Source organism: Cervus elaphus, chromosome 24, assembly GCF_910594005.1.
Source record: "Cervus elaphus chromosome 24, mCerEla1.1, whole genome shotgun sequence".
NCBI lineage: Eukaryota > Metazoa > Chordata > Mammalia > Artiodactyla > Cervidae > Cervus > Cervus elaphus.
In genome coordinates, this window is record NC_057838.1 from 20,255,064 (window position 1) to 20,278,331 (window position 23,268).

Consider the following 23,268-nt stretch of genomic DNA (forward strand, 5'->3'; position numbering starts at 1 on the left):
GGGTAAAGACTTGGATTACTGTGATAGTGAATGGTTTGCCTTGGAAATAAACAGAAATCATTCTGTTGTTTTTGCGAATGCATCCAAGTACTGCGTTTTGGATTCTTTTGCTGACTATTATGGCCACTCTATTTCTTCTAAGGGATTCTTGCCCACAGTAGTAGATATAATGGTACAAAAAGAAATCTGGTACCCTTCAGTTATTATCTCTTACTTCCACCCCTCCTCCCCCACCTGTAAACAACTAGTTATCTACTTTCCATCTCTACAGATTGTCTTCTCCTTCACAGGGCTTTTTGGTTTTGATTGTTGATGACTATAGTTGTCCATTTGTTTAGGGAAAGTAAGAAACTTGGATCAAAAGTCTTACTGGGACTGTATTAAGCATAGGATGTCTATTAGACATTCAAGGGGAGATGTCAAACCAGCTGTAGTGTATGTCTCGTCATAGACTTAATGGGCTAGTAAAGTTCCCTTCAACCATATTAAAAGCATCCAACAAGTTGCAGAATGATTTAGTAAATTAATGTACCACAAATGTTATGACATGAATTAGCATGCAATGATAATTTTTAATTGAAAAAGTATAGATTATAAAAGTGCATGGGGCTTGCTTCCATTTCCAAGAATACAGCGTACTATAATAATATACATTTTGTTGGAATGCAGATAGGCTTGGAAGCAGATAGACTAGAAAAATTAGTGGTTACGCCAGGTGTTGGGATTTGGCGTGGTTTTATTCTTCTTAATTCGTTATTGTTTAAAGAGTCTCCAGTAATAATGTGTTACCTGTGTTAATGTGTTACTTAAATAGGATAAATTCATAACAGTCTTTCCCAGCAGTCTGAGGCTGGTTTATCTGTAAGATGAGGGATACCAAGGTGAGGGTATTGAGGTACCACAGGCAAAAGAGCAAAGGCAATCAGGCCCCCGCCCAAGACCGAGGCGTGGGGGCACGGAGGGGCGGTCCAAACGCCCCGCCCCTCGTCGTCACGTGCTCACCGGCAGCCAATGGCCGCCTCCGAGCCCACCTAGGGGACGGGGCGGGGCGCCCAGCTGTCGTCACCAGGACAACGGGCGTTGCCGGCGCCTTGTGACTCTGGGCTGTGGGCGCGCTCGCGGCTCTTCGGCCATGGTGAGTTGGGGCCCTCGCTGCCCGGCCACCAGGCCCTTCCCCTCCCGAGCTGTGTCTCCGCGCGGCCGTCCGCTGGTCTGGGCGGGCGGCGCCGGGGTCGCGGAAAGGCCGGGCCGCGGCCTGCGGGGCTGCCGGGCAGGGCAGGGCTGGGCGGGCCCGCGGGAGGGGGAACCCTGGGGCAGGCGGGACGCCCGCCCGCTGCCCGGGGGCGGCGTTCTGCCGAGAGTGCCCGGGTCACTGCGGGGACCCAGACCCGGCCGGCCGCCGGACAGCGTAATGCTGTTTCGCCCGAGCGAGCCTGATAAGCCACTCAGAGAGGGTGTGGTTAGGGGAAAAAAAAGGATATGTATGAATATCATCTGGCATGTATAGTCATATTAACACTATATTGCAGTCTACGTGCTTCCTGTCTCTTTTCTATGCAATTATGTACAAATAGCTATTTCTTTGAATTTCATCATTCTGACAGGTTTCTATAGCATGTGGAAATTCGAATTTGTAATTTTGGAGATTCCTCACTCCTTTTTAAAAATGGGGCATTAAGGTGGCGTTTTTTCCTGAGTGCAGCACCCTCACTCAGGGATTTAATTCCTAATTAGTGCGTGGTAAACCCTTTAAATCATTACCTTTATTCAATAAACTTGAGACTGAGTGGGCATCCCACCTGGTCCCCATTAAGCTCGTTTTTTAAGACGTAACCGGAAGAACTAGGCTCAGGTATTGGCTTGAATAGGCAGGATTTAGGGAATTGCCAGTCGAAGGTGTGACTTCTCCAGAAGCCTCCAAAGGGTGTGAAAGAAGAGCAGAGCTGGATTTTCTGCTTGGGGACACACCTTTGGTATAAAATACTTGCGAGAGGGTGGGTGTGGGTGATAGGAAAACGCTTAGTGCTGAGAAACAGTTTTTGTAACTGTTAGTAGTGTTGCCTAGATTTGCTGCTTACCTGCAGGGATTAGAGGAAGAGCTAATAAATTGAGAGTGACCAGTGCTCCCCAAGTGCCGGTAAGCCTTCTGGAGAGAGACGCTGCCCTTTGGCATCTTGGCTGGCTCTGTCTTGTCTTAGTAGCTAAGCTACTAAGAGAACGTGGATGATATGTATCTCATTGACCGTGGAAAAACAACTGCCAGCTGTGTGACCTGTTGATAGCAGGAAAAAAATACCCCATCACCGACAAATAACAGCAGTGCCTATAGTCCCTGCATGTTTCTTTTAAATTCTGAGTTGCTTTAAGTGAAAATTAATGGAGCCAGCAGAGTTTCAGGAAATGAATTTATAAAAATCTAAGTGTTGTAAATGTTGCAGCATCCTACTTTTTACATGTAATCTGTGAGAAATGCCCTTACAATTCTAGCAAGGGGAAAGAACATTCAGGAGTTACAGTTTCACGGCTTTCTCTCTGAAGGCTCATATTCCTCCTGTTGTCCATTTTCCTTCTCTTTCATCCACCTGTTCCGTCCTGACCTGCAGTCCACCTTGACTCACTGTTGTAAATTTTAGAGTTTTATGTACTCTAAAAGCATCTTACTGTACTTGTACTACTGGTTGCTTTGCTAAACTTAGAAATGCTTTGGTTTTTGTCTTTAAGCATTAAGAATTTAATTCATGGGAGGAATTTGAGTGAGTGGTAACCTGATGCCTAGGCTCCAGGGTAAAAGGGGAGTGAGTGGTTAGTGCAGAGGGAGGATAAGGAGGCTGCTTCTATAATCCCCCAAATGTATTGCGGATACAACATTACCCTTCCTTAAACACTTGAATCTAAACGTACAGCTTTAGCATTTGATATTTATGACTTTGCACATGAATTTTTCTTCGGGGACTTCCCTGGCAGTCTAGTGGTTAAGGCTCCTTGGCTTCCAGTGCAGGAGGTGTGGGTTTGATCTCTGGTCGAGGAACTAAGAAGTTGTTTAGTTGCTTAGTTTTGGCCCCATGGACTGTAGCCCACCATGCCCCTCTATCCTTGGGATTTTCCAGGCAAGAATACTGGAGTGGGTTGCCATTTCCTTCTCCAGGGGATCTTCCTGGCACAGGGATTGAACCCATTTCTCTGGCATTGGCAGGCAGATTCTTTACTGCTAAGCCACCCGGAAAGCCCTAAGATCCACATGATGTGCAGAAAAAAAAGAAAAAAGAATTCAATTAAGGCACTTGTTTCTATTGCCTTTAAATGATAAATGACAGCTGACATTTATTGTGTACATTTTATGCGTGTGACATTTTTATAAGCACTCTGTGTCTTAAGTAACCGTCACAACAACCTTACGTGGAAAATACTGTTTCCACATTTTAGAGGTGAGGAAATGAGGCACAGAGAGGTAAAGTAACTTGCTCCAGTCAACCCAGTCAGATTTCAAAACCAGGCATCTTGTCTCAGAGCCTGCTTATGTAAACGCTGGATTATGCTATAATGTATGGTGTATTGTTATACGTTCCCGCCAAATAGATGCTGTTTTTCTGTTAGGAGATGAGTTTTCTCTCTTATTTGGATTTTAATGTTTTGCGCACTTATGAATATTTGTCTTTCGTTCTTGGCACTCGGCTGCACGCTGTTGAACAGAGTAGGCATGCCTAGTCTCTCCTCTGCCTTTTCTTCTCTTTCACGCAGATGAAATGAAGAGGAGTCGGTGATGACAGATGATTGGATGAGGGTTCATACTCAGGGCTGTAGTAGCCTTTAAAGTCTCCCCTGTCGTTTCAGCTTGTGTTCAGGGGTTTGCACCTGCTTTCTGTGACTCACAAAGGCCGGCTTTTTAAAATTTTAATTGAAGTATAGTTGATTGACAATGTTGTGCCAGTCTCTGCTCTACACCAGTGTGACTCAGTTGTACACACACGTACACTGTTTTTTTAAATATTCTTTTTCATTATGGTTGATCCCAGGAGACTGGATATCGTTGCCTGTGCTATACTGTAGGACCTTGTTGTTTATCCATTCTGTATATATAAGCGTACATCTGCTAACCCCAGCCCTCCCTCAGCCCCCGCCCTGTGCTCTGTTCTCTCACATCCATGCGTCCATTTCTGTTTCCCACATAGATTCATTTGTGTTGTGTTTTAGGTTCCACATGTAAGTGATATCATATGGTGTTTCTCTTTCTCTGTCTGGTTGATGTCGCTTAGTATGATAAGCACTAGGTCTGTCCATGTTGCTGAAATGGCATCATTTCATTCTTTGCTATGACCGGGTGGTAGTCCATTGTATATATGCACCACCCCTTCTTTATCTATTGATCTGTAAATGGATATTTAGGGGGTTTCTGTGTCTTGGCTACTGCTGTGAGCATAGCAGTGCATGTATCTTTTGAATTACAGTTTTATCCGGGTATATGCCCAGGAAGTGGGATTTTTGGATGATATGGTAATTCTCTTTTTAGTTGTCTGAGGAGAAATCCATACTGTTTTCCATCGTGGCTGCATCAACTTAAATTTTCTCCGACAGTGTGGGAGGCTTTCCTTTTCTCCATACCTTCTTCAGCATTTGTTATTTGTAGATTTTTTGATAATGGCCATTCTCACCTGTGTGAGTTGATACCTTGTTGTATTTTTGGTTTGCATTTATAATGAACAGTATTGAGCATCTTTTCATGTGTCTGTTGGCCATCTGTATGTCTTTTTTGAGAAATGTCTGTGAAGGTCTTCTGCCCAGTTTTCAGTTAGGTTGTTGGTGTTTTTGTTGAGCTGTGTCAGCTGTTTGTATGTTTGGGAGATTAAGCCCTTATTGGTTGCAACATTTGCAAATATTGTCTCGTTCCATAGGTTGTCTTTTCATTTTGCTTATGGTTTCTTTGCTGTGCAAAAGCTTGTGAGTTTGATTAGGTCTCATTTGTTTATTTGTGTTTTTATTTTTATTGTTTTGGGAGACTGACCTAAGAAAACGTTGTTATAAGACCAGCTTTTAAACATAAAGCCATTAGACTTAAAGGATGAGGCTATTTTTAAAAGTAAAATTTTATTTTCTAAGGTTTTTTCCTAATAATCCATTCAGTTCAGTCACTCAGTCATGTCCAACTCTTTGCAACCCCATGGACTGCAGCACGCCAGGCTACCCTGTCTATCACCAATTCCCGGAGCTTGCTCAGACTCGTGTCCATTGAGTCGGTAATGTCATCCAACCTTCTCATCCTGTTTATCCCCTTCTCCTCCTGCCTTCAATCTCTCCCAGCATAGTTTTCATTTATTTTAGTTGTATATTCTAAAATTGTTACAAAAAGACATCAAGAAGCTTTAAACTTTAATTCATATGGATCAAAATATATGATGGATTACCTGTTGTCATCAAGTTTTTGTTAACTGCTTTCCACTTTAGCTTGTAAGGCAGATTTACTTTTTGGAAATATAAAACAGCATTGTACCATAGAATTTTCCTATTTTAATTGATTTCATTTGGATTTCTCCCAATGTTGGTCTTTCTGTATTTGCCTGTGGTTAGGACTTCTCGGAGGTGTTGAGAAGCAGAATAAACTATATTTTATTTTACCAACAGTTTTGGTCTCTTTTGCCATTACATGGTGTAGTTAAGAGAGTTTGTATAATGAGATCTTTGTTAATAGATCATGACAACAAGTTTCTCTCTTATTAATTTTCCTACTCTGGACAAAACTGGTCTCCTTTTTGGCTGCACTAGGGTGAGGGGGTACATAATTTTTAGTAATTGTAACAATAACTCCCTTTCATAGAGCCCTTCCACTGTGTTCATTTTTAGGCTTCACATTTATCACTTCACATTTGTCTCACTTAACCCTTCTAACATCCCTGTGAGATTGACATCATTGTACGCACTTAATAGGCCCAGTTGTTTAGACAGCTTGCCCAAGGTCACATAGTTGGTGAGTGACAGCCAGGATTTGAACTCAAACAGTCTGTCTCTAAAGTGTGGCGTTTTAAGCATTGCACCGTGGCTTCTTCCCAAACTAAAGACTGTGCCTGCTACCTGGCGTGCAGCTTTTCCAGTTCTCAGTGCTGCCCCTGTAATTGTGTCTTTCCATTACATTTTCTGTCCCATGGTTTTCTGTCCAACAAGTATTTGTGTATCTCAGTGTGTGCCAGTCTTTTCTAAGCAGTGGGTATACAACAGTGAATGAAACAGGAAAGGCTCTGGCCTCATGGAGTTTACATTCTAGTGGTGGGAGGACAGATAATAAGCATATAGATAAGGTGGTAAGAAGGGCTTTGGAGAAAAAGCTGAATAAGAGGAAGGGTGAGTGGATGAGAGAAGGGAGGACTTGCTTTAAAAAAAAAAAATTATTTGGCCATGCTGGGTCTTAGTTGTGGCACGCAGGCTCTTTAGCTGGGACAAGCTAACTCTTATCTGTAGCATGTGAGATCTAGTTCCCTGACCAGGGATCACACCTGGGCCCCCTGCATTGGGAACTCGGAGTCCTAGCTTCTGGTCGACCAGGGAAATCCCGGAACTTACTCTGTGTTGGTGGAAGGGAAGGTGTCTCTGATAAGGTGACATTTGAGCAGAGGATGTGTCATGTGAATGCCTAGGAGAAAGACCATTTCAGGAAGGAATACTAATGCAGAGGTCCCAAAGCACTGTCTGCTGTGTTGGAGGAACAGCAAGGAAAACAACCTGGAGTGAAGGAAGATGAGCTTGGCAAGAGGGAAGGCCAAGTCAGTCAGGGAGACCAGATTGCATAAGACGTACAAGCCGTTTCAAGGAGTTTGCCTTTCCATTTGAGGGAAGAGGAAATGATTGACAGCGTTTAAGAAGAATGGCAGAGTGTGACTTTTCATTTCATAAAAGGACCATTCTGTCTGCTGTGTGGAAACTAGTCGTGAGGTAGGAGTGAGGGGAGAAGGGACAAGAACAAAGGAAACCAGAGAAGGCGTTGTTTGGTTCCGTCATCCATAGGGCTGGCTGTGCCATAGAAAAGCAAACGAAGAATGGGTCAGTGATTTGAGTGTGAGCAATAGTAACACGTTGTCATTTGCTGAGATGAAGACTATGGGAGGTGTAAATGTAGCAAGGGATGAAGAAAGGAGTTGGTTTTGGACTTGATAAATTCGTGATCCTTATTAAACATCTAAAGTGAAAGACATCTAGAGACACACAGTTATGTTTTCAGGAACAGTGGGGTATTTTTTAAACGCAAACTGAATTGAATCTTGAAGTATTAGATTTGGAAGAGACTTTTTGAGTTTTTTTAGTACAGTCCTTTCATTTTACAGACTAGAAATGCTGAGAGGTCAATTGCCTGCCACAGAGTTAAATAGCCTTTACTTCCTATTCTCCAGTACAAAGAATCCTGGACCTGGAGTCAGGAGATACAAGTTCATGTTGTAGTTTTTCTTTTTTTTTAGTTCTAAACCTTGGGTAAGTCATTTATCTGCTCCAAGTCTTTCTTCTATCAGAACAGATAATAAAGACTTTCACTGTTAGGATGTTGAATGTTGCAAAAACTAGACATTGCTGTTTCTACCCTAATGATGGGAAAAGGTTGAGAAGCTAGAAGATTGTGGTTCTCTAAAAACTCTCTAGAGAGCTGAGGTCACAAAGAAATCTAAATGAGTTAAAATTCAGGATGTAACGTGTCCTTCCCAGAAAAAAGGAGACACATAGATGTTTTCATCTGTGGAGGGGTCAGCAGGAGGAGGAAGAGTGCTCTAGACAGCTCTTGGAGAAATGGGTCGACTTTTCCTGACTGCTTGGGGGCTGGAGTGCCCGTTGGAGTCCTGAGGAGCCCCAGCCACAGAGCACGGCTGCCCCTACCTCTCTTCCCTGGGTCTTCACGGAGTGCCGGGTGCAGACATGCTTTGGGCACCAGGGCCAAGGGAAGAGAGGGCAGCACCTTCCTGCGATGGCCGATGCCTGCTGAAGGCCAGGGTCCTTGGGAGAATCAGCAGAAATCTCCCTGAGGCACTAGGGGCTTTCCCCAAGTGTAAGGCGGAGGGCGCGGCGGCGAGCTGAGTGTCCCTCTGTGGCTATCCAGGTTTTCAATCAGGGAGGCCACAGGCTTTCAGATGGCAGACAGAGGCAGTGAGGGAGATCCCCAGAAGGCATGGACAGCAGAGGGTGCCACAACAGAGCCAGCTCCCCAGCTGACAGCCAGAGTGTGAAACAGAGACAGTGCTCTCAGCTTTCAGAAAGCTAGCACCTGGGTTGTAAAGCTCAAAGAGATCTGTGAAGTTTACTGGTGCGCAGATCCCAACTTCTCCTGAAGGTGCATTTCTGATTGCACCCTAAAAAAAATTTGAAGCCGATCGTGAACTGAATCTAACTAGTGCTATAACAAAATTGAAACCCAGATCGACTAGACATTAAAAGGATTCAGTGCCCGCTACCTTCACTGTAAGCAGCCTAATTGAAGGAGGAACTTTTCTTTATGGAGGTAAATGACTGTACTTTAAAAAAAATTCAGGTATAATTGACGTAATAACATATTAAAGTTGTACAACGTAATGATTTGAAATTTGTATATATTGCAAAATGATCACTGTAAGAGGTCTAGTTAACATCTGTCACAATACATAGTTATAGAATTTTTATCTTATGATGAGAATCTTTAAGATCTGCTCTCCTAGCACTTTCAGATATGCCAAACAGTATTATTAACTATAGTTACCATGCTGTATGTTACATGCTCAGGATTTATTCATTTTGTAACTGGAAATTTGTGCCTTTTGACTGTCTTTGGCCATTTTGTCCACCCTCCCATTCCCCATCTCTGGAACCATAAATCTATTATCCGTGAGTTTGTTTTTTAAAAAAGATTACACATATAAGTCAGATCATTTATCTTTCAAAGTATTTGTCTTTCACTGTGTGACGTTTCAATTGGCATAGTGCCCTCAAAATCCTTCCGTGTTGTTACAAGTCTCAAAGTTTCCTTTTTTTAAATGGCTGAAGAATATTCCATTGTATATATCTATCATATTTTCCTTATCAATTTATCATTTATCAACAGGCAACCTATTTACATATCTTGACTTTTGTACATAATGCTTCAATGAACGTAGGAGCCCCTATCTCTTCAAATTATTGTTTTTGTTTTCTTCAGAAAAATACCTAAAAGTGGAATTCTTGGATCATAGGGCAGCTCTACTTTTAATTTTTTTGGGAAACTCCATATTGTTTTCCACAGTGACAGCATCAATTTAGATTCCCACCAACTGTGCATGAGGGTTCCCTTTCCCCCACATTCTCACTGCTGGTTATTTGTTGTCTCTTTAATGATATCCATTCTGATAGGTATCAGGTGGTATCTCATCTTGATTTTTATCAATATTTCCCTGACGATTAATGATGTTGTGGGCCTTTTCATGTACTTGTTGGCCATACGTATGTCTTTGGAAAGATATCCGTATAGATCCTGTGCCCATTTGTTCATTACATTTCTTGTTGAATAGTAACTTATATATGTTTTGCAGAGTCATTCATAGGTTGTATTTGTAGTTTGTTGGTGGTTTTCTTTGCTGCACAGAAGCATTTTAGTTTGATGTGGTCTGATGTATTTTTTGCTTCCATGGCCTTATCTTTTGGTGTCAAGTCCAAAATCATCTGCATAACTTATGTCAAGGAGCTTACTGCCTTTTTTTCCCCTAGGAGTTTTTATTTTTTTTCTAGGAGTTTTTTTTTTCAAATCTTACATTCGAAGCTTATCATCCGTTCTAAGTTAATTTTTGTGTATGGTGTAGGACAGGGGTCCACTTTCCTTCTCTTGCAGGTGGCTATTCAGTTTTTTCAGCACCATTTATTGAAGAGACTCTCTTTTTTCCCATGGTATATTCTTCCTTTCTTGTAGATTAATTGACCCATAAGTGTGTGGGTTCATTTCTGGATTTCTTTTCTGTTCCATGGATCTGTGTGTGTTTTTCTGCCAGTGCTGTACTGTTTTGATGATTGTATCGATAGCTTTGTGGTATAGTCAGAGGTCAGGGAGCATGAATCCTCCAGTTCTGTTTTTCCCAAAGTAGTTTTGGCTGTTCTTGTGTTTATGTTTCCATACAAGTTCTGAAATGATTTGTTGCAGTTCTATGAAAAATTCCCTGATATATTTTGATAGGAATTGCATTCAATCTGTAGATTGTCTTGTATAGTATGGTCACTTTACCAATACTGATTCTTCCTGTATAAAACACATTTTTTTTCATCTCTGTGTTGTCTTCAGTTTCTTCTTGTATTTTTGTAGTCTTTTATTGACTTTCCAAGTACAGCTCTTTTACCTCCTTAGGTTTATTTATAGTTACCTAATTTTTTTTTATGAGATGGTAAAGGTGATTGTTTGCTTACCTTCTTTTATAGTTTGTTGTTAGTGCATAGAAATGCAACAGATTTCTATATGTTGATTTGTATTCTGCAGATTTACCAGATTCATTGATAAGCTTTAGTTGTTTTCTGGTGGCACCTTTCAGATTTTCTACATATAGTATCATGTAATCTGCAAACAGTGACAGTTTTATTTCTTCCTTACCATTTTGGATATATTTCTTTTTTTGTCTGATTGCTGTGGCTAGGACTTCCAATACTCTGTTGAATAAAAGTATTGAGAGTGGGCATCTTTGTTTTGTTTCTCATCTTAAAATGTTTTCAGCTTTTCACCATTGAGTATGATGTTAACTGTGGATTTGTCTTATGTGGCCTTCATTATGTTGATGTATGTTCCCTCTATGCCCAATTTCTGGGGAATTTTGATCATAAATTAATGTTGAATTTTGTCAAAAACTTTTTCTGTGACTATTGCGATAATCATGTGATTTTTATTCTTCAGCTTGTTAATGTGTATTACACTGATTTTTCAGATATTGAAAAATCCTTAACATCCCTGGGATAAATCCCACTTGATTATGGTTTATGATTCTTTTAGTGTGTTGTTGGAATCAGTTTGCTGATGTTGTGTTGAAGATTTTTGCATTTATATTCATCAGTGATATTGGCCTGTGAGTTTCTTTTTTTCATATCTTTTGTTCTAGTATCAGGGTGATGAGTGGCTCATAGAATGAGTTTGTAATTGTTCTTCCTCTGCATGTTGTGTGTGTGTGTGTGTGTGTGAGAGAGAGAGAGAGAGAGAGAGAGAGAATTTTTTAAGGCTAGGTGTTAGTAAACTTTTCCCTAAATGTTTTGTTAAATTCACCTATGAAGCCATCTAGTCCTGGACTCCATAGCCCCCCACTGCACCGTGTGGCTTGTGGGAACTTAGCTGTCTAACACGGGATTGAACCTAGGCCTTGGCAGTGAAAGCACAGACCTAACCACTAGACCACTGGGAACTCCCTGGTCTGGACTTTTGCTTGTTGATAATTTCTATATTACTGGTTCAGTTTCATCACTGGTAACTTCTCTATTCATATTTTGTTTCTTCCTGTTCAGTCTTGGGAGATTGTACATTTATAAGAATTTGTCCATTTCTTACAGGTTTTTTCATTTTATTGGCATATAGTTTTTGTATTAGCCTCTTAAGATCTTTTGTATTTCTGTGGTGTCATTTGTAACTGCTTTTTCATTTCTGATTTATTGATTTTTTTCTTGATGAATTTGGCTAAAGGTTTATCAATTTTGTTTACATTTGCAAAGAACCAGATTTTAGTTATGTTGATCTTTTCTGATTTTTTTAAGTCTATTTCATTTATTTCCACTGTGATCTTCATGATTTCTTTCCTTCTACTAACTTTGGATTTTGTTTATTCTTTGTCTTCTAGTTCCTTTAGGTGTAAGGTTAGGTTGCTTGAGATTTTTCTTGTTTCCTAAGGTAAACTTGCGTTACTTTAAATTTCCCTCTTAGAACTGCTTTTGCTGCATCCCATAGGTTTTGGATCTTTGTGTTTTTATTTTCATTTGTCTCTAGATATTCTTGATTTTCTCTTTGTTTTCTTTAATGCTCCATTGGTTGTTTTGTAGCATGTTGTTTAACCTCCACGTGTTTGTGTTTTTTTATTCCTTGTGGTTGATTTCCAGTCTCATAGCATTGTGCTTGGAAAAGATACTTGATGTTTTCTCAGTTTTCTTAAATTTACTGAGGCTTGTTTTATGGCCTTAACATGTGATCTATCCTGGAGAATGTTACATGTGCACTTGAAAGATTGTGTATTCTGCTGCTTTTGGGTGGAATGCTCTGTATATATCAGTTAAGTCTGTCACGTCTAATATGTCATTTAAGGCCAGTGTTTCCTTATTGATTTTCTCTCTGATGATTATTGATACACATGGGGTGTTAAAGTTCCCTACTATTATTATGTTACTGTTGATTTATTTGTTTATGTTTGCTAATATTTGCCTCATGTATAAAGGTGTTCCTATGTTGGGAAGGAGCACATATATATATGTGAAGTTTGACATGAAAGTTGCTCAGTCGTGTCCGACTCTTTGTGACCCCATGGACTGTATAGTCCATGGAATTCTCCAGGCCAGAATACTGGAGTGGGTAGCCTTTCCCTTCTCCAGGGGATCTTCCCAACCCAGGGATCAAACCCAGCTTTCCCTCATTCCAGGCAGATTCTTTACCAGCTGAACCACTATTTTGTTCTTGGATTGATTCCTTGATCATTATGTAGTATCTTTCTTTGTCTTTGTAACAGTCTCTATTTTGAGGAAGTTTATTTTGCCCCGTATAAGTATTGCTACTCCAGCTTTCTCTTACCTTGGATGTGGGGTGTCTCTTCACGGCTGCTCCAGCAAAGCGCAGCTGCTGCTCCTTACCTTGGATGAGGTCGCCCCTCCTGACCTTGAACGTGGAGTAGCTCCTCTTAGCCCTTCTGCGCCTTGGACGTGGGGTAGTTCCTCTCGGCCGCTGCCCCTGACCTCGGACATGGGATAGTTCCTCTGGACCAACTCGATGGACATGAATTTGGGTAAACTCTGGGAGTTGGTGATGGACAGGGAGGCCTGGCGTGCTGCGATTCATGGGGTCGCGAGGAGTCGGACACGACTAAGCAACTGAACTGAGCTGACTCCAGCTTTGTTTTGATTTCTGTTTGCATGGAATACCTTTTCTATCCCCTCATTTTCAGTCTTTGTGTGTCTTTAGATCTGAAGTGAGTCTCTTGTAGGCAGCATAAATAAGGGTTTTGTTTTTGTATCCATTCAGCCCCTCTGTGTCTTTTGGAACATATAGTCTGTTGCAGTTAAGGTAATTATTGATGCATATGTTCTTACTGCCATTTTGTTCATTGTTTGGGGGTTGTTTTATCTTTTTCTTTTGTTCTTGTTATTTGGTGACTATCTTTAGTGTTATGTTCAGATTTTTTCTTTAAGAAATATTTATTTGGCTGCACTGGGTCTTAGTTGCGGCGTGCAGGATCTTCTTTGCGTCACATGGAGTCTTGTTGCAGTGCACAGGCTCTCTGGTTGTGGTGCACAGGCTCAGTAGCTGTGGCGTGCAGGCTCTCAGTTTGGGGCACACGGGCTCCGAGTGCACAGGCTCAGTAGTTGTGGCACGTGGGCTTGGTTGCCCTGCAAGCATGTGGGATCTTAGTTCCCTGAGCAGGGTTCAGACTTGTGTCCCCTGCATTGCAAGATGGATTCTTAACCACTGGACCACCAGCGGTCCCTTTTTCCTTGTGCATGTATGTGTGTGTGTATTAGGTTTTTTGGTTTGTGGTTATTGTGAGGTTTTTTTTTAATATAGCAGTCTTTATATATGTGATTATTTTAAGCTGCTGATCTCTTCATTTCAAATGCGTTTTTAAAAACCCTCATGATTACTGCTTTTTGTATCATACCTTTCATTTAATTGTTTTGTGTACCCCTTAACTACTTAAGGGGTTTTGATGTAGATGATTTTACTGGTTTTATTTTTCAACCTTCCTTCTCACTTTGTGCACAGTTGATTTCCTACCTTTACTGTATGTGTGCCTTTACCAATGACCTTTTTCATTTTGTAGTTTTCATGTTTCCAATTGGGGCCTTTCTTTTTTCACCCAGAGTAGTTCCTTTAGTATTTGATATAAATCTCGTTTGGTGGTGCTGAACTCTTAACTTGAGCTTGTTGATAAAACTTTTGATCTTTCTATCAAATCTGAAGGAGAGCCTTGCTGGGTATTCTTGGTTGTAGGTTCTTCAACTTCATCATTCAAAATATATCATTCTTCTGGCCGGCAGAGTTTCTGATGAAAAATCAGGTGATAACCTTATGGGAGTGCCCCTGCTTTACCCTTGGTGCTTTTAAGATCCTCTCTTTAAATTTTTGTCATTTTAATTACAATGTGTCTTGGTGTGTTCCTCTTTGGGTTTATCCTGTATGGAACTCTCTGCCCTTCCTGAACTTGGGTAAGTGTTTCCTTTCCCAGTTTACAGAAGTTTTCAGCTATTATTTCTACAGATATGTTCAATCCTTTTTTTTTCTTTTAAATTTCTCTTCTCCTTTTGGGACCCCTATAATGTGAATATAAGTGTTCTTGATATTGTTCCAGAGGTCTCTTAAACTGTCCTCATTTTAAAAAAATTTTCTGTTCAGTGGCCATGATTTCCACTACTGTCTTCCAGCTTGCTGATCCATTTTTTTGTATATTTTAGTCTACTGTTGATCCCTCCTAATATATTTGGTAGAAAATTGCTTTACAGTGTGTTGGTTTCTACCGTATGATGTGACTCTCTCATGACTGTGTATATATCCTCTTCATTTTGAGCCTCCACCATGCCACCCCCCCGCCCCCAATCCTACCCCTCTAGGTCACCATAGAGTGCTGGGTTGGGCTCCCGGTGTTAGAGCAACTTCCTACTAACTATTTTACACATGATAATGTATATATGTCAAGGCTACTTTCTCCATTCATGCCACCCTCACCTTCCCCCACTGTGTCCACATGTCCATTCTCTACTGGATTCATCAGTATGATTTTTCTGGTAGCTTGGTGCAAAAGTAACTATGGTTTCAGATCCTGAATGTTAAATCATCATAACTAGGCTCAAAGACATCTTTATTAGTCAAAATAGGAACCATGACAATCAACACATTTTTGCAAATGAGAAATGTCTGTTTTTTCTTGTAGCATAAAAAAAATCTGTGCTTCCAGATATGACGAACTCTTGGAAAACATTTTCTGCATCCTCCTGGTTGTGGAAGCATCTTCCCTGCAAAAAGTTGTTGAGATGCTTGAAGAAGTGGCAGTCAGTTGGCGAGAGGTCAGGTGAATATGGCAGATGAGGCAAAACTTTGTAGCACAATTCGTTCAACTTGCGACATGTTCATTATGTGACATGTGGTCAGGCATTGTTGTGGAGAAGAATGGGTTCCATTCTGTTGACCAGTGCCAACAGCAGGTGTTGCAATTTTTCGTGCATCTCACTGGTTTGCTGAGCATACTTCTCAGATGTAATGGTTTCACTGGGATTCAGGAAGCTATAGTGGATCAGATGGGCCTCAGACCACCAAACAGAGACCATGACCCATTTTTTGGTGCAAGTTTGGCTTTGGGAAGTGCTTTGGAGCTTCTTCTTGGTCCAGCCAGTGAGCTGGTTGTCATATAAAATCCACTTTTCATCACGTCACAATCAGATCAAGAAATGATTCATTGTTGTTGCATAGAATAAGAGAAGGTGACACTTTAAAAAATGACTTTTTTTTGATTTGTGGTCAGCTTATGAGGCATCCACTTATTAAGCTTTTTCACCTTTCCATTTTGCTTCAAATGACAAATGATTGTAGAATGGTCAATGTTGAGTTCTTGGGCAACTTCCTGTGTAGTTGTAAGAGGATCAGCTTTGATGATCTTCTCAGTTGATCATTGTCAACTTCTAATGGCCAGCCACCACCCTTGTCATCTTTGACTCTCGTCTCCTTTGCAAAACTTCTTGAACCACCACTGCACTATATGTTCATTAGCAGTTCCTGGTCTGGATGCATTGTTGATATTGCAAGTTGTCTCTGCTGCTTTATAGCCCATTTTGAACTAGAATAAGAAAATTTCTCCAATTTGCTGTTTGTCTAACATCATTGCTATAGGTCTAAAATACATATAAAATAAACAACAAGTAATAATTCATTAGCAAAAAGCATAAAGCAAGAATTGTGCATTGTGCATTAAAATGATGTAAAACATAAGCAGATTTATACAAGAATGTATTCAAATATCTAATGGCAAAGTTCAACAATGCAAAACTGAAATTACTTTTGCACCAACCTAGTAGATTCCATATATGTGTGTTAATATGTGATATATGTTTTTCTGACTTACTGCACTCTGTATAAGAGGCTCTAGGTTCATGCACCTCACTAAATCCAACTCGAATTCATTCCTTTTTATGGCTGAGTAATATTCCACTGTGTGTGTGTGTGTGTGTGTGTGTATGTGTGTATCACATCTTCTTTATCCATTCATTTGTAAATGTACATCTAGGTTGCTTCCATGTCCTGGCTATTGTAAATATTGCTGCAATGAACATTGGGGTACATGTGTCTTTTAGAATTGTGGTTTTCCTTCTAGTATATTTTTTATTTCAACTATTGTATTCTTCATCTCTGTCTTTTTAAATATATATTTTCTCTTTGCTAAATATTTTTAACTTCTTATCCTGTGCATCCATTATTCTCCTGCGTTCTTTGATCATCTTTACAATCATTACCCTGAGCTCTTTTTTGGGTGGATTGCCTGTTTCCACTTCACTAAGTTCTTCTGGGGTTTATCATGTTTCTCTGCCACCTCATTGTGCCCAAGTTGCTATTTATATTTTCATGTGTCTGCTAGGTTAATACATATCTTGACCTTGGAGAAACTGTTCTGTACAAGATGCCCTGTGTTGTCACCAGCCTGTATGCTCTCGAGGTTTCCTGTGAGGGCTGTGTGGGCCCTTCTGTTGTGCAGGTTGACCGTGTGGGCAGTCTGGTAGGCTTGATTGGCCTCTACTCTAGTTGGTTATCAGCCCGTGCTTTATGAAGAGGCTGTTGGAGCTACTGGTTGGTGGGGCCCAGTCACCAGGCAGCTGACTGCGGTACCCCAGGAGGCCTGGGGCTGGAGCCTGTTCACTGGTGGGTGGGTGCAGTTAGGGTCCAGAAACTCTGGGGCTGTTGTCGGTCTACTACTGGGGGGTGAAACCAGAGTTTGGTTTTAATGCTGGACCACTTATGGTCAGAGTCAGGCCCTGGAGTCTGACTGCAGTGCCCAGGGATCACAGGGCTGGTGTCTGATGACTGGTGTGTTGGGGGGTGGTGCGGGAGGTGTTTCCTGACACAGTTAGGTATGGGGTCAAGGGCATTCTGAGGCTCTGCTGGCCTGCTAGTAGGGAGGGCCAGGGCCAGCTGGTCCCAGGGTAGGGTCTGGCCTGCTGTGGGCAGGCCGGCTCTGCAGACTGTGGCTCTCTTGCATCTAGTGTCTGCCCCCTGGTAGGTGAGGCGTGTCCAGAGCCTGGAGCAGACTCCTGGACAGTTTGGCCGGTGCCTGCCCATTGGCGGGTGAAGGGCAAGGCTGGTCTAGAGGTGACTGTGGTCTCAGGAAGGTTTGGGCGCCTCTCTGCTGAGAGGTGGGGCATGTCCTTGTCCGGTTAGTTACTTTCCCTACAGTGTCCCAGCACTGGTGCCTGCAGGTGTTGGACGGGCCAGGCTCCTCAGTGGGGCCTGCCAGTGTTCACCCAGTAGAAGGAGCTCCAGGAACGGCCTCTGCCAGTGTCTTTGTCCCCAGGGTGAGCCCGCAGCCCACCTTCCCCCACCTCTCCAAGAGACTCCCTAAGACCAGTAGGTAGGCCTGGTCCTGGCTCCTGTCAAGTGACTGCTTTTGTCCTGGGTTCTAGAACGCAGCAGATTTTGTGTGCTCCTTTCAAGAGCCTCGTCTCTGTTTCCCTCAGCCCTTAGGGACTCCCGAGGCTAAGCCCCACTGGCCCCCAAAGCCAGGTTCCCTGGGGGTTTGTCTTCTTGCTGCCTGACCCCCGGGCTGTGGGGCCTGATCTGGAGCTCGGCACTCTCACTCCTTGGGAGGACCCCTGCAGTAGTCACTCTCCAGGCTGGGCGGCGTCTCTGTGGTGAGGGACCTGGTTATGTTGCGGCCTCCTGCCTGTCTCATTCTAGTTCTTTCCTTGTGTCTTTAGTTAGACTTTTTTCTGGTAGGTCCTGGTCTTTTTCATGGGAGGTTGTGATTTTGGTGTGCTTCTGAGAGGAGGTAAGCCCATGGTCTTTCTGCTTTACCATCTTGCCTAGTCTCTCCACCCCTTCTGTCTATTTTTTCAAAGAAACAGCTCTTGGTTTCATTGATCTTTGTAAAGTTCTGGGGTTTTTTTACTCACAATTATTTGGTGTGAAATAAAAAATTTTGAGACGTGGAAAGAAATAAAAAAGTGTGACCCATGGTTAGGAGAAGAGCTTAGAGAAGCCGAGTCAGTGATGGGCCAGACGTTGAACAGTTGGAATGGAAGAGCAGTTAGAAAATTTTAACAGGAAAATGGAAGACTATAAAAAGATCTAACTGGGAAATGCCAGAAGTGATGGTACCATGTTAGAAGGTAAGTATTCGTTTGATAACAGCAGACTGGACGTAGTTGGCAAACCCCAAGTAGAATAAATACAAAGCTGAGAAACGTGGCTAACTCAGCACTGTTAAATCTTCCAATTCACGAACATATAATGTGTTTCAGTTTAAGTCTAATTACTCACGACAGTGCTTAGTATAAGTTGTCAATATATAATATCATGTACTTCTTTACTTAAATGTATTCCTAAGTAGGTTTTTTCTTATGCTGTTACAAATGAGATTATTTTCTTAATTTCATTTTCAGGTTGTTCATTGCTAACATATGGACATACAAATTATTTTTTTATAAATCCATGGTATATTTGTTAAATCTTTCAATCTTGCTGAATTCTGTAATTAATAGCTTTTTATGTCTTTTTTCTAGAATTTTCAGTGTACAAGGTCATGTCATCTGTAAATAGAAGTTGTTTATTTCTTCCTTTTCAGTCAGTGTGCCTTTTATTTATTTTCTTTGATGAATAGCCTTGCCTGGAACCTCGAATACAATGTAGTATAGAAATGACTGTGTTATCTCTTCTCTGAATGTTTGCCATTCTTATTAAATGGTATAGAATATAAGCTGTTTTTATGTCTGTCAATATTGAAGAATACTGACTTCATGAAATTAGTGTCATTGTAATTATGGGATGGTGATTGGGGCCATTAAAAAAATTTTTTTTAATTGGTGGACGATTGATTTACAATTTTGTGTTGGTTTCTGCTCTACAGCAGTGTGAATCAGTCATAATTATATCCCTTCCTTCCTGAGCTTCCTTGGGGCCATTTTGATCTACAAAATATGTAACTTTTTTTTTGATTGATTGAAGAACATTATAATAATTTCACTTTTTTTCTTTTAGGTTTTCTCAAATAATGATGAAGGCCTTATTAACAAAAAGTTACCCAAAGAACTTCTTTTGAGGTAAGTGTAGGTAAACTTTAAAGATTTCGTGTATGATTCGGTCATCAAGTTCCAAGACAGTCTCCTTTCTCACTGTGAGTCCATAGCATAGAAAAACAGACAGAATTAGCCTAACTGACTTTCTGTTTTTGTTTTATAGAATGCTGTTCAGCTTGTTGTTAAATTTTACTTGGTCTAATCCAGAATGTACTAAGTATGTACGTAGCATTGGTCTGGATTCTTTTTGTAATGTGGTAAGTATTGTAATAATCTTCAGTAGGTGACCATGGGTGTCAGTAGATGATCTCAATGTAGTCAGTAATGCGAGGAGAGGTGATTAAGGCTGCGAGCTCCTGACGTTATAGACGTTTAGATGTTTTCTGGTAAATTGATTTTAAAATAATTATGCTGTGTGTTCTTACTGAGCACTTAAAATGGTGTCAGCCCCAATACTGATGTTATCCATTTTATGAGAGTTGTGTGCTAAGTGACAGTACTATAGACAGGCTTTTTGTTCTTTATTTTTAGCATTGCTGAGTATACAGGTCATGGTATTTTGCTTGGCATTTTGCCAAGTAAAGCTGCGACCAACACTTGTTGATCCTCGGGCACTGCAGTTTCCTTTCGTACTCAGCAAGCATCAAGGAACCCTTATTTTAGTTTTGGATGTTGTATTTTAATTGTTAACAAACACTTAATACATGAATACATGATCTGATGAGTGGCATTTCCCAAACGTTTCGTATCAGTAATGTTTCACAAAACAAAACAAAAAACAGGTTTTATGATCAATAAGTATGGGAAACACAAGGTAAACAAAACCAGTTTCTTTACTGCATGCCCTCCGGAACCTTAATAGGCTAATACGTGTGGCGATGCTCCCAGGTGAATGACTGTGGCATTTTGAACTTACTGACCTTGGACCTCTTTTAATAATCCTTGGAAATTTTGGGGGGAGATGCTGACATACAGTAAGACATTGACCAGCTGACTCCATTCCCTGCCTGTGTTTAATCTCATTTTAACGTGTGGGGGATGAGTATATGTGTTCTGTTTACATATTGGAGTTGCTCTGTAAATGCAGCCGCCTCAGTGTTTTCAGCTCCTGTTCTTGAGTCAGGAATGGGGTGAAGACTTGGTGTCCTGTGGTGATGATCACATTTTAGGGGCTTCAGGATGGCATTTCATTAGTTATCAGGTGTTGCCAAGAGCTCATTCTGCTCAGTTAATAAAAAAATTAAGTGATGGCAGAATCATGTGAAAGATACAGCAATTATGTTTTATTTCAACAAAATAAATATTTGCTTGGCTGAGAGAGAATGTTCTTTGGCTCTCATGACCATTTTAAAGTTCCGAAAGTGGTAACAAGGAAGGAATGATATGTTTATCACACGAACCCACACGGTCCTGATCAGGCACAGTGAGCCATTCGAACCAGCGGGGTTCGGCTGGGCCGGCCGCGCCCGGGCAGCCGTAGGGGTGCCGTCCACACAGACCACTGAGCGAGTGGCGGTTCCAGAGTTATGCAGTGTTTCACTCTTGGTCTGACACTTTTCTAGCCCAGACATCAAACCTTAATGTGAATATGTCACTTACACCCCAGGGGACCCATAAGCAGCTTCAGGCAGGCCCGCATGAGTCATCCAGCACTGGGGTGTGATTAAACTCCGCCCTTCTCCTGAATACTGCTGCTGTTTGTGACTCAAGGCTGCTAACTGGATGTTTTTTCCCTTCTGGTCGAGTTAGCTCTTACACTGTATGCAGCCATGGTAGTGTTTCTACCTATTGACTGAAAGGGAGGAGGAGTTGGGGTGGGGAGCGCTGTGGAATTATATAACTTTCTGTGCTAGTGTGATTTCAAACTGCTGTTTTAGAAATTTGATTTTTTTAAGGATCCATGATGGACCCAGCTTTCAAAAATCCCGGAGTTGCAGTTTTTGAATCATGCTAAGGCTCACACATAGATCATTTTTTAAAAAAGAATTGTCATTTGAGAGCAAATGTTCGTAACATGCTTATTCGTAGACTTGCATTCCCACTTCTTCCCTTATTTTGGAGTCTGTAAGGGGAAGTGAAAATTTAAAGGACTGCCATGGTAGGTCTTCTCTGACTCTTGGGTCTCAGACCCATCTCTAGCCAGATTTTAATTTTTGTTGGCCTTTAAATCATTTCTATCATTTTACTCTCAGATTTTCTATTCTCAGTAGTAATAGCTTTCCCTTTGCCAGCTACCCTTTTTAAGCAAAAGTTTGAAGAAGAGTTTGAGCCAGCTTGCCAAGGCAGACATCTCTATCGCATGTTACCACCACCACAAAGCGAGTGAGCGCCCCAGAGCCCCCACGTCACGCAGCTTAAATGCTGGTGCTGTTGCTCAGTTCAGTGATGTCTTCATACTTTCAGCCTGTCTTCGGCTTACATTTTTACTTCATGTTGTGAACTTCTTTGTGACAGAGCAGACTGTTGTTCTTGTTCTTACTGAATTCCTGTTTACTTTCCGTCTTCATCAATAGGTGTGAATTTTTTGACTTTATGATAATCTTATTTATTTGCCGCCAAGGTCACTTTCTCCTCTGCCATTTTTTTTTTTTTACCGCATCTGTTACTACCCTCTTAAATTCTCTACTCGCTTCCATTACTGATCATATCCAGTGACGTTTGAGCCTACTCTCTGGAACCATTAACAAGCATAACCTAGAATTATGTACTCTTCATCACTTTATTATCACTTTGAATCCAGTAAGAAAAATCTGAGTTTTTTTAATCTGATCATCTTATTTCTAGTTTTAAGACCCCTCAATATTAGTAATTCACAGACTCCTTCTGCTCCCCGTTTTTAGTTTGTTAGTTAACAAGAGTTGGCAGTTTTGCTCTTTCTGTCCTGCTTTCACTTATAAATTAAGGACGTTAAAGTTCTCCCTCTACCCTTCATGCACACACAGTTCAGCAAACGGCTTGTAATTTTGCCATTCCTGGAGTCAGTTATATAATGCTTATAATAATGGAAATGTGTAGTTTGTTATAATCTCTGTATCTGTTAGTGAGTTGAGTTGTCCTTGCTTATACTTGTCTTCATTGTTATTGGATATATTACTTTTGGAGCTTGACTTGCTTGAGGTTTCTACTCTCCCCATTTACTGGTTGTGTGACCCTAAAGTGACTTTACTCTCCAGGCCTAATTTCCCATATCTGTAATAGTACTGGTAATAGTTCTTACTTTAAGGGGCTGTTGGTAGCTCTGAGCACCTGGCATTTAATAAATGTTAAGTAAATGTTTTATTATTATATAATATCAATTTTGGATGTCTGAATACTTAATAAGTACTCTTGACAGTACAGTTAGTTTTAATACAAACGATTGATAAAAGCAGGCTATCCTGATATGCATCTTAACATATGCTACTGCTAACCATCTCAGTAAAGGACCTGATTATTATTTTTTTTTTTTTTAAATTTTTTTATTAGTTGGAGGCTAATTGCTTCACAACATTTCAGTGGGTTTTGTCATACATTGATATGAATCAGCCATAGATTTACACTTATTCCCCATCCCGATCCCCCCTCCCATCTCCCTCTCCACCCGATTCCTCTGGGTCTTCCCAGTGCACCAGGCCGGAGCACTTGTCTCATGCATCCCACCTGGGCTGGTGATCTGTTTCACCATAGATAGTATACATGCTGTTCTTTTGAAACATCCCACCCTCACCTTCTCCCACAGAGTTCAAAAGTCTGTTCTGTATTTCTGTGTCTCTTTTTCTGTTTTGCATATAGGGTTATCGTTACCATCTTTCTAAATTCCATATATATGTGTTAGTATGCTGTAATGTTCTTTATCTTTCTGGCTTACTTCACTCTGTATAA

The 23,268-nt window shown here is 41.1% G+C and overlaps 1 protein-coding gene across 6 annotated transcripts in view; it reads left to right on the forward strand.

The window, feature by feature from the left end:
- Positions 1-1,040: 1,040 nt before the first annotated feature.
- FBXL2 (F-box and leucine rich repeat protein 2) overlaps positions 1,041-23,268 on the forward strand; it is an 84,021-nt gene continuing 61,793 nt past the window's right edge. For all 6 annotated transcript variants that reach the window (XR_006337661.1, XM_043886933.1, XM_043886934.1 and 3 more), the window contains exons 1-2: positions 1,041-1,135; positions 19,370-19,431. Coding sequence is in view for 5 of the 6 variants with exons in the window: in XM_043886933.1 (XP_043742868.1) it covers positions 1,133-1,135; positions 19,370-19,431 (65 nt within the window). In the remaining variant the exon portion in view is untranslated. The remainder of the gene's footprint in view (positions 1,136-19,369; positions 19,432-23,268) is intronic.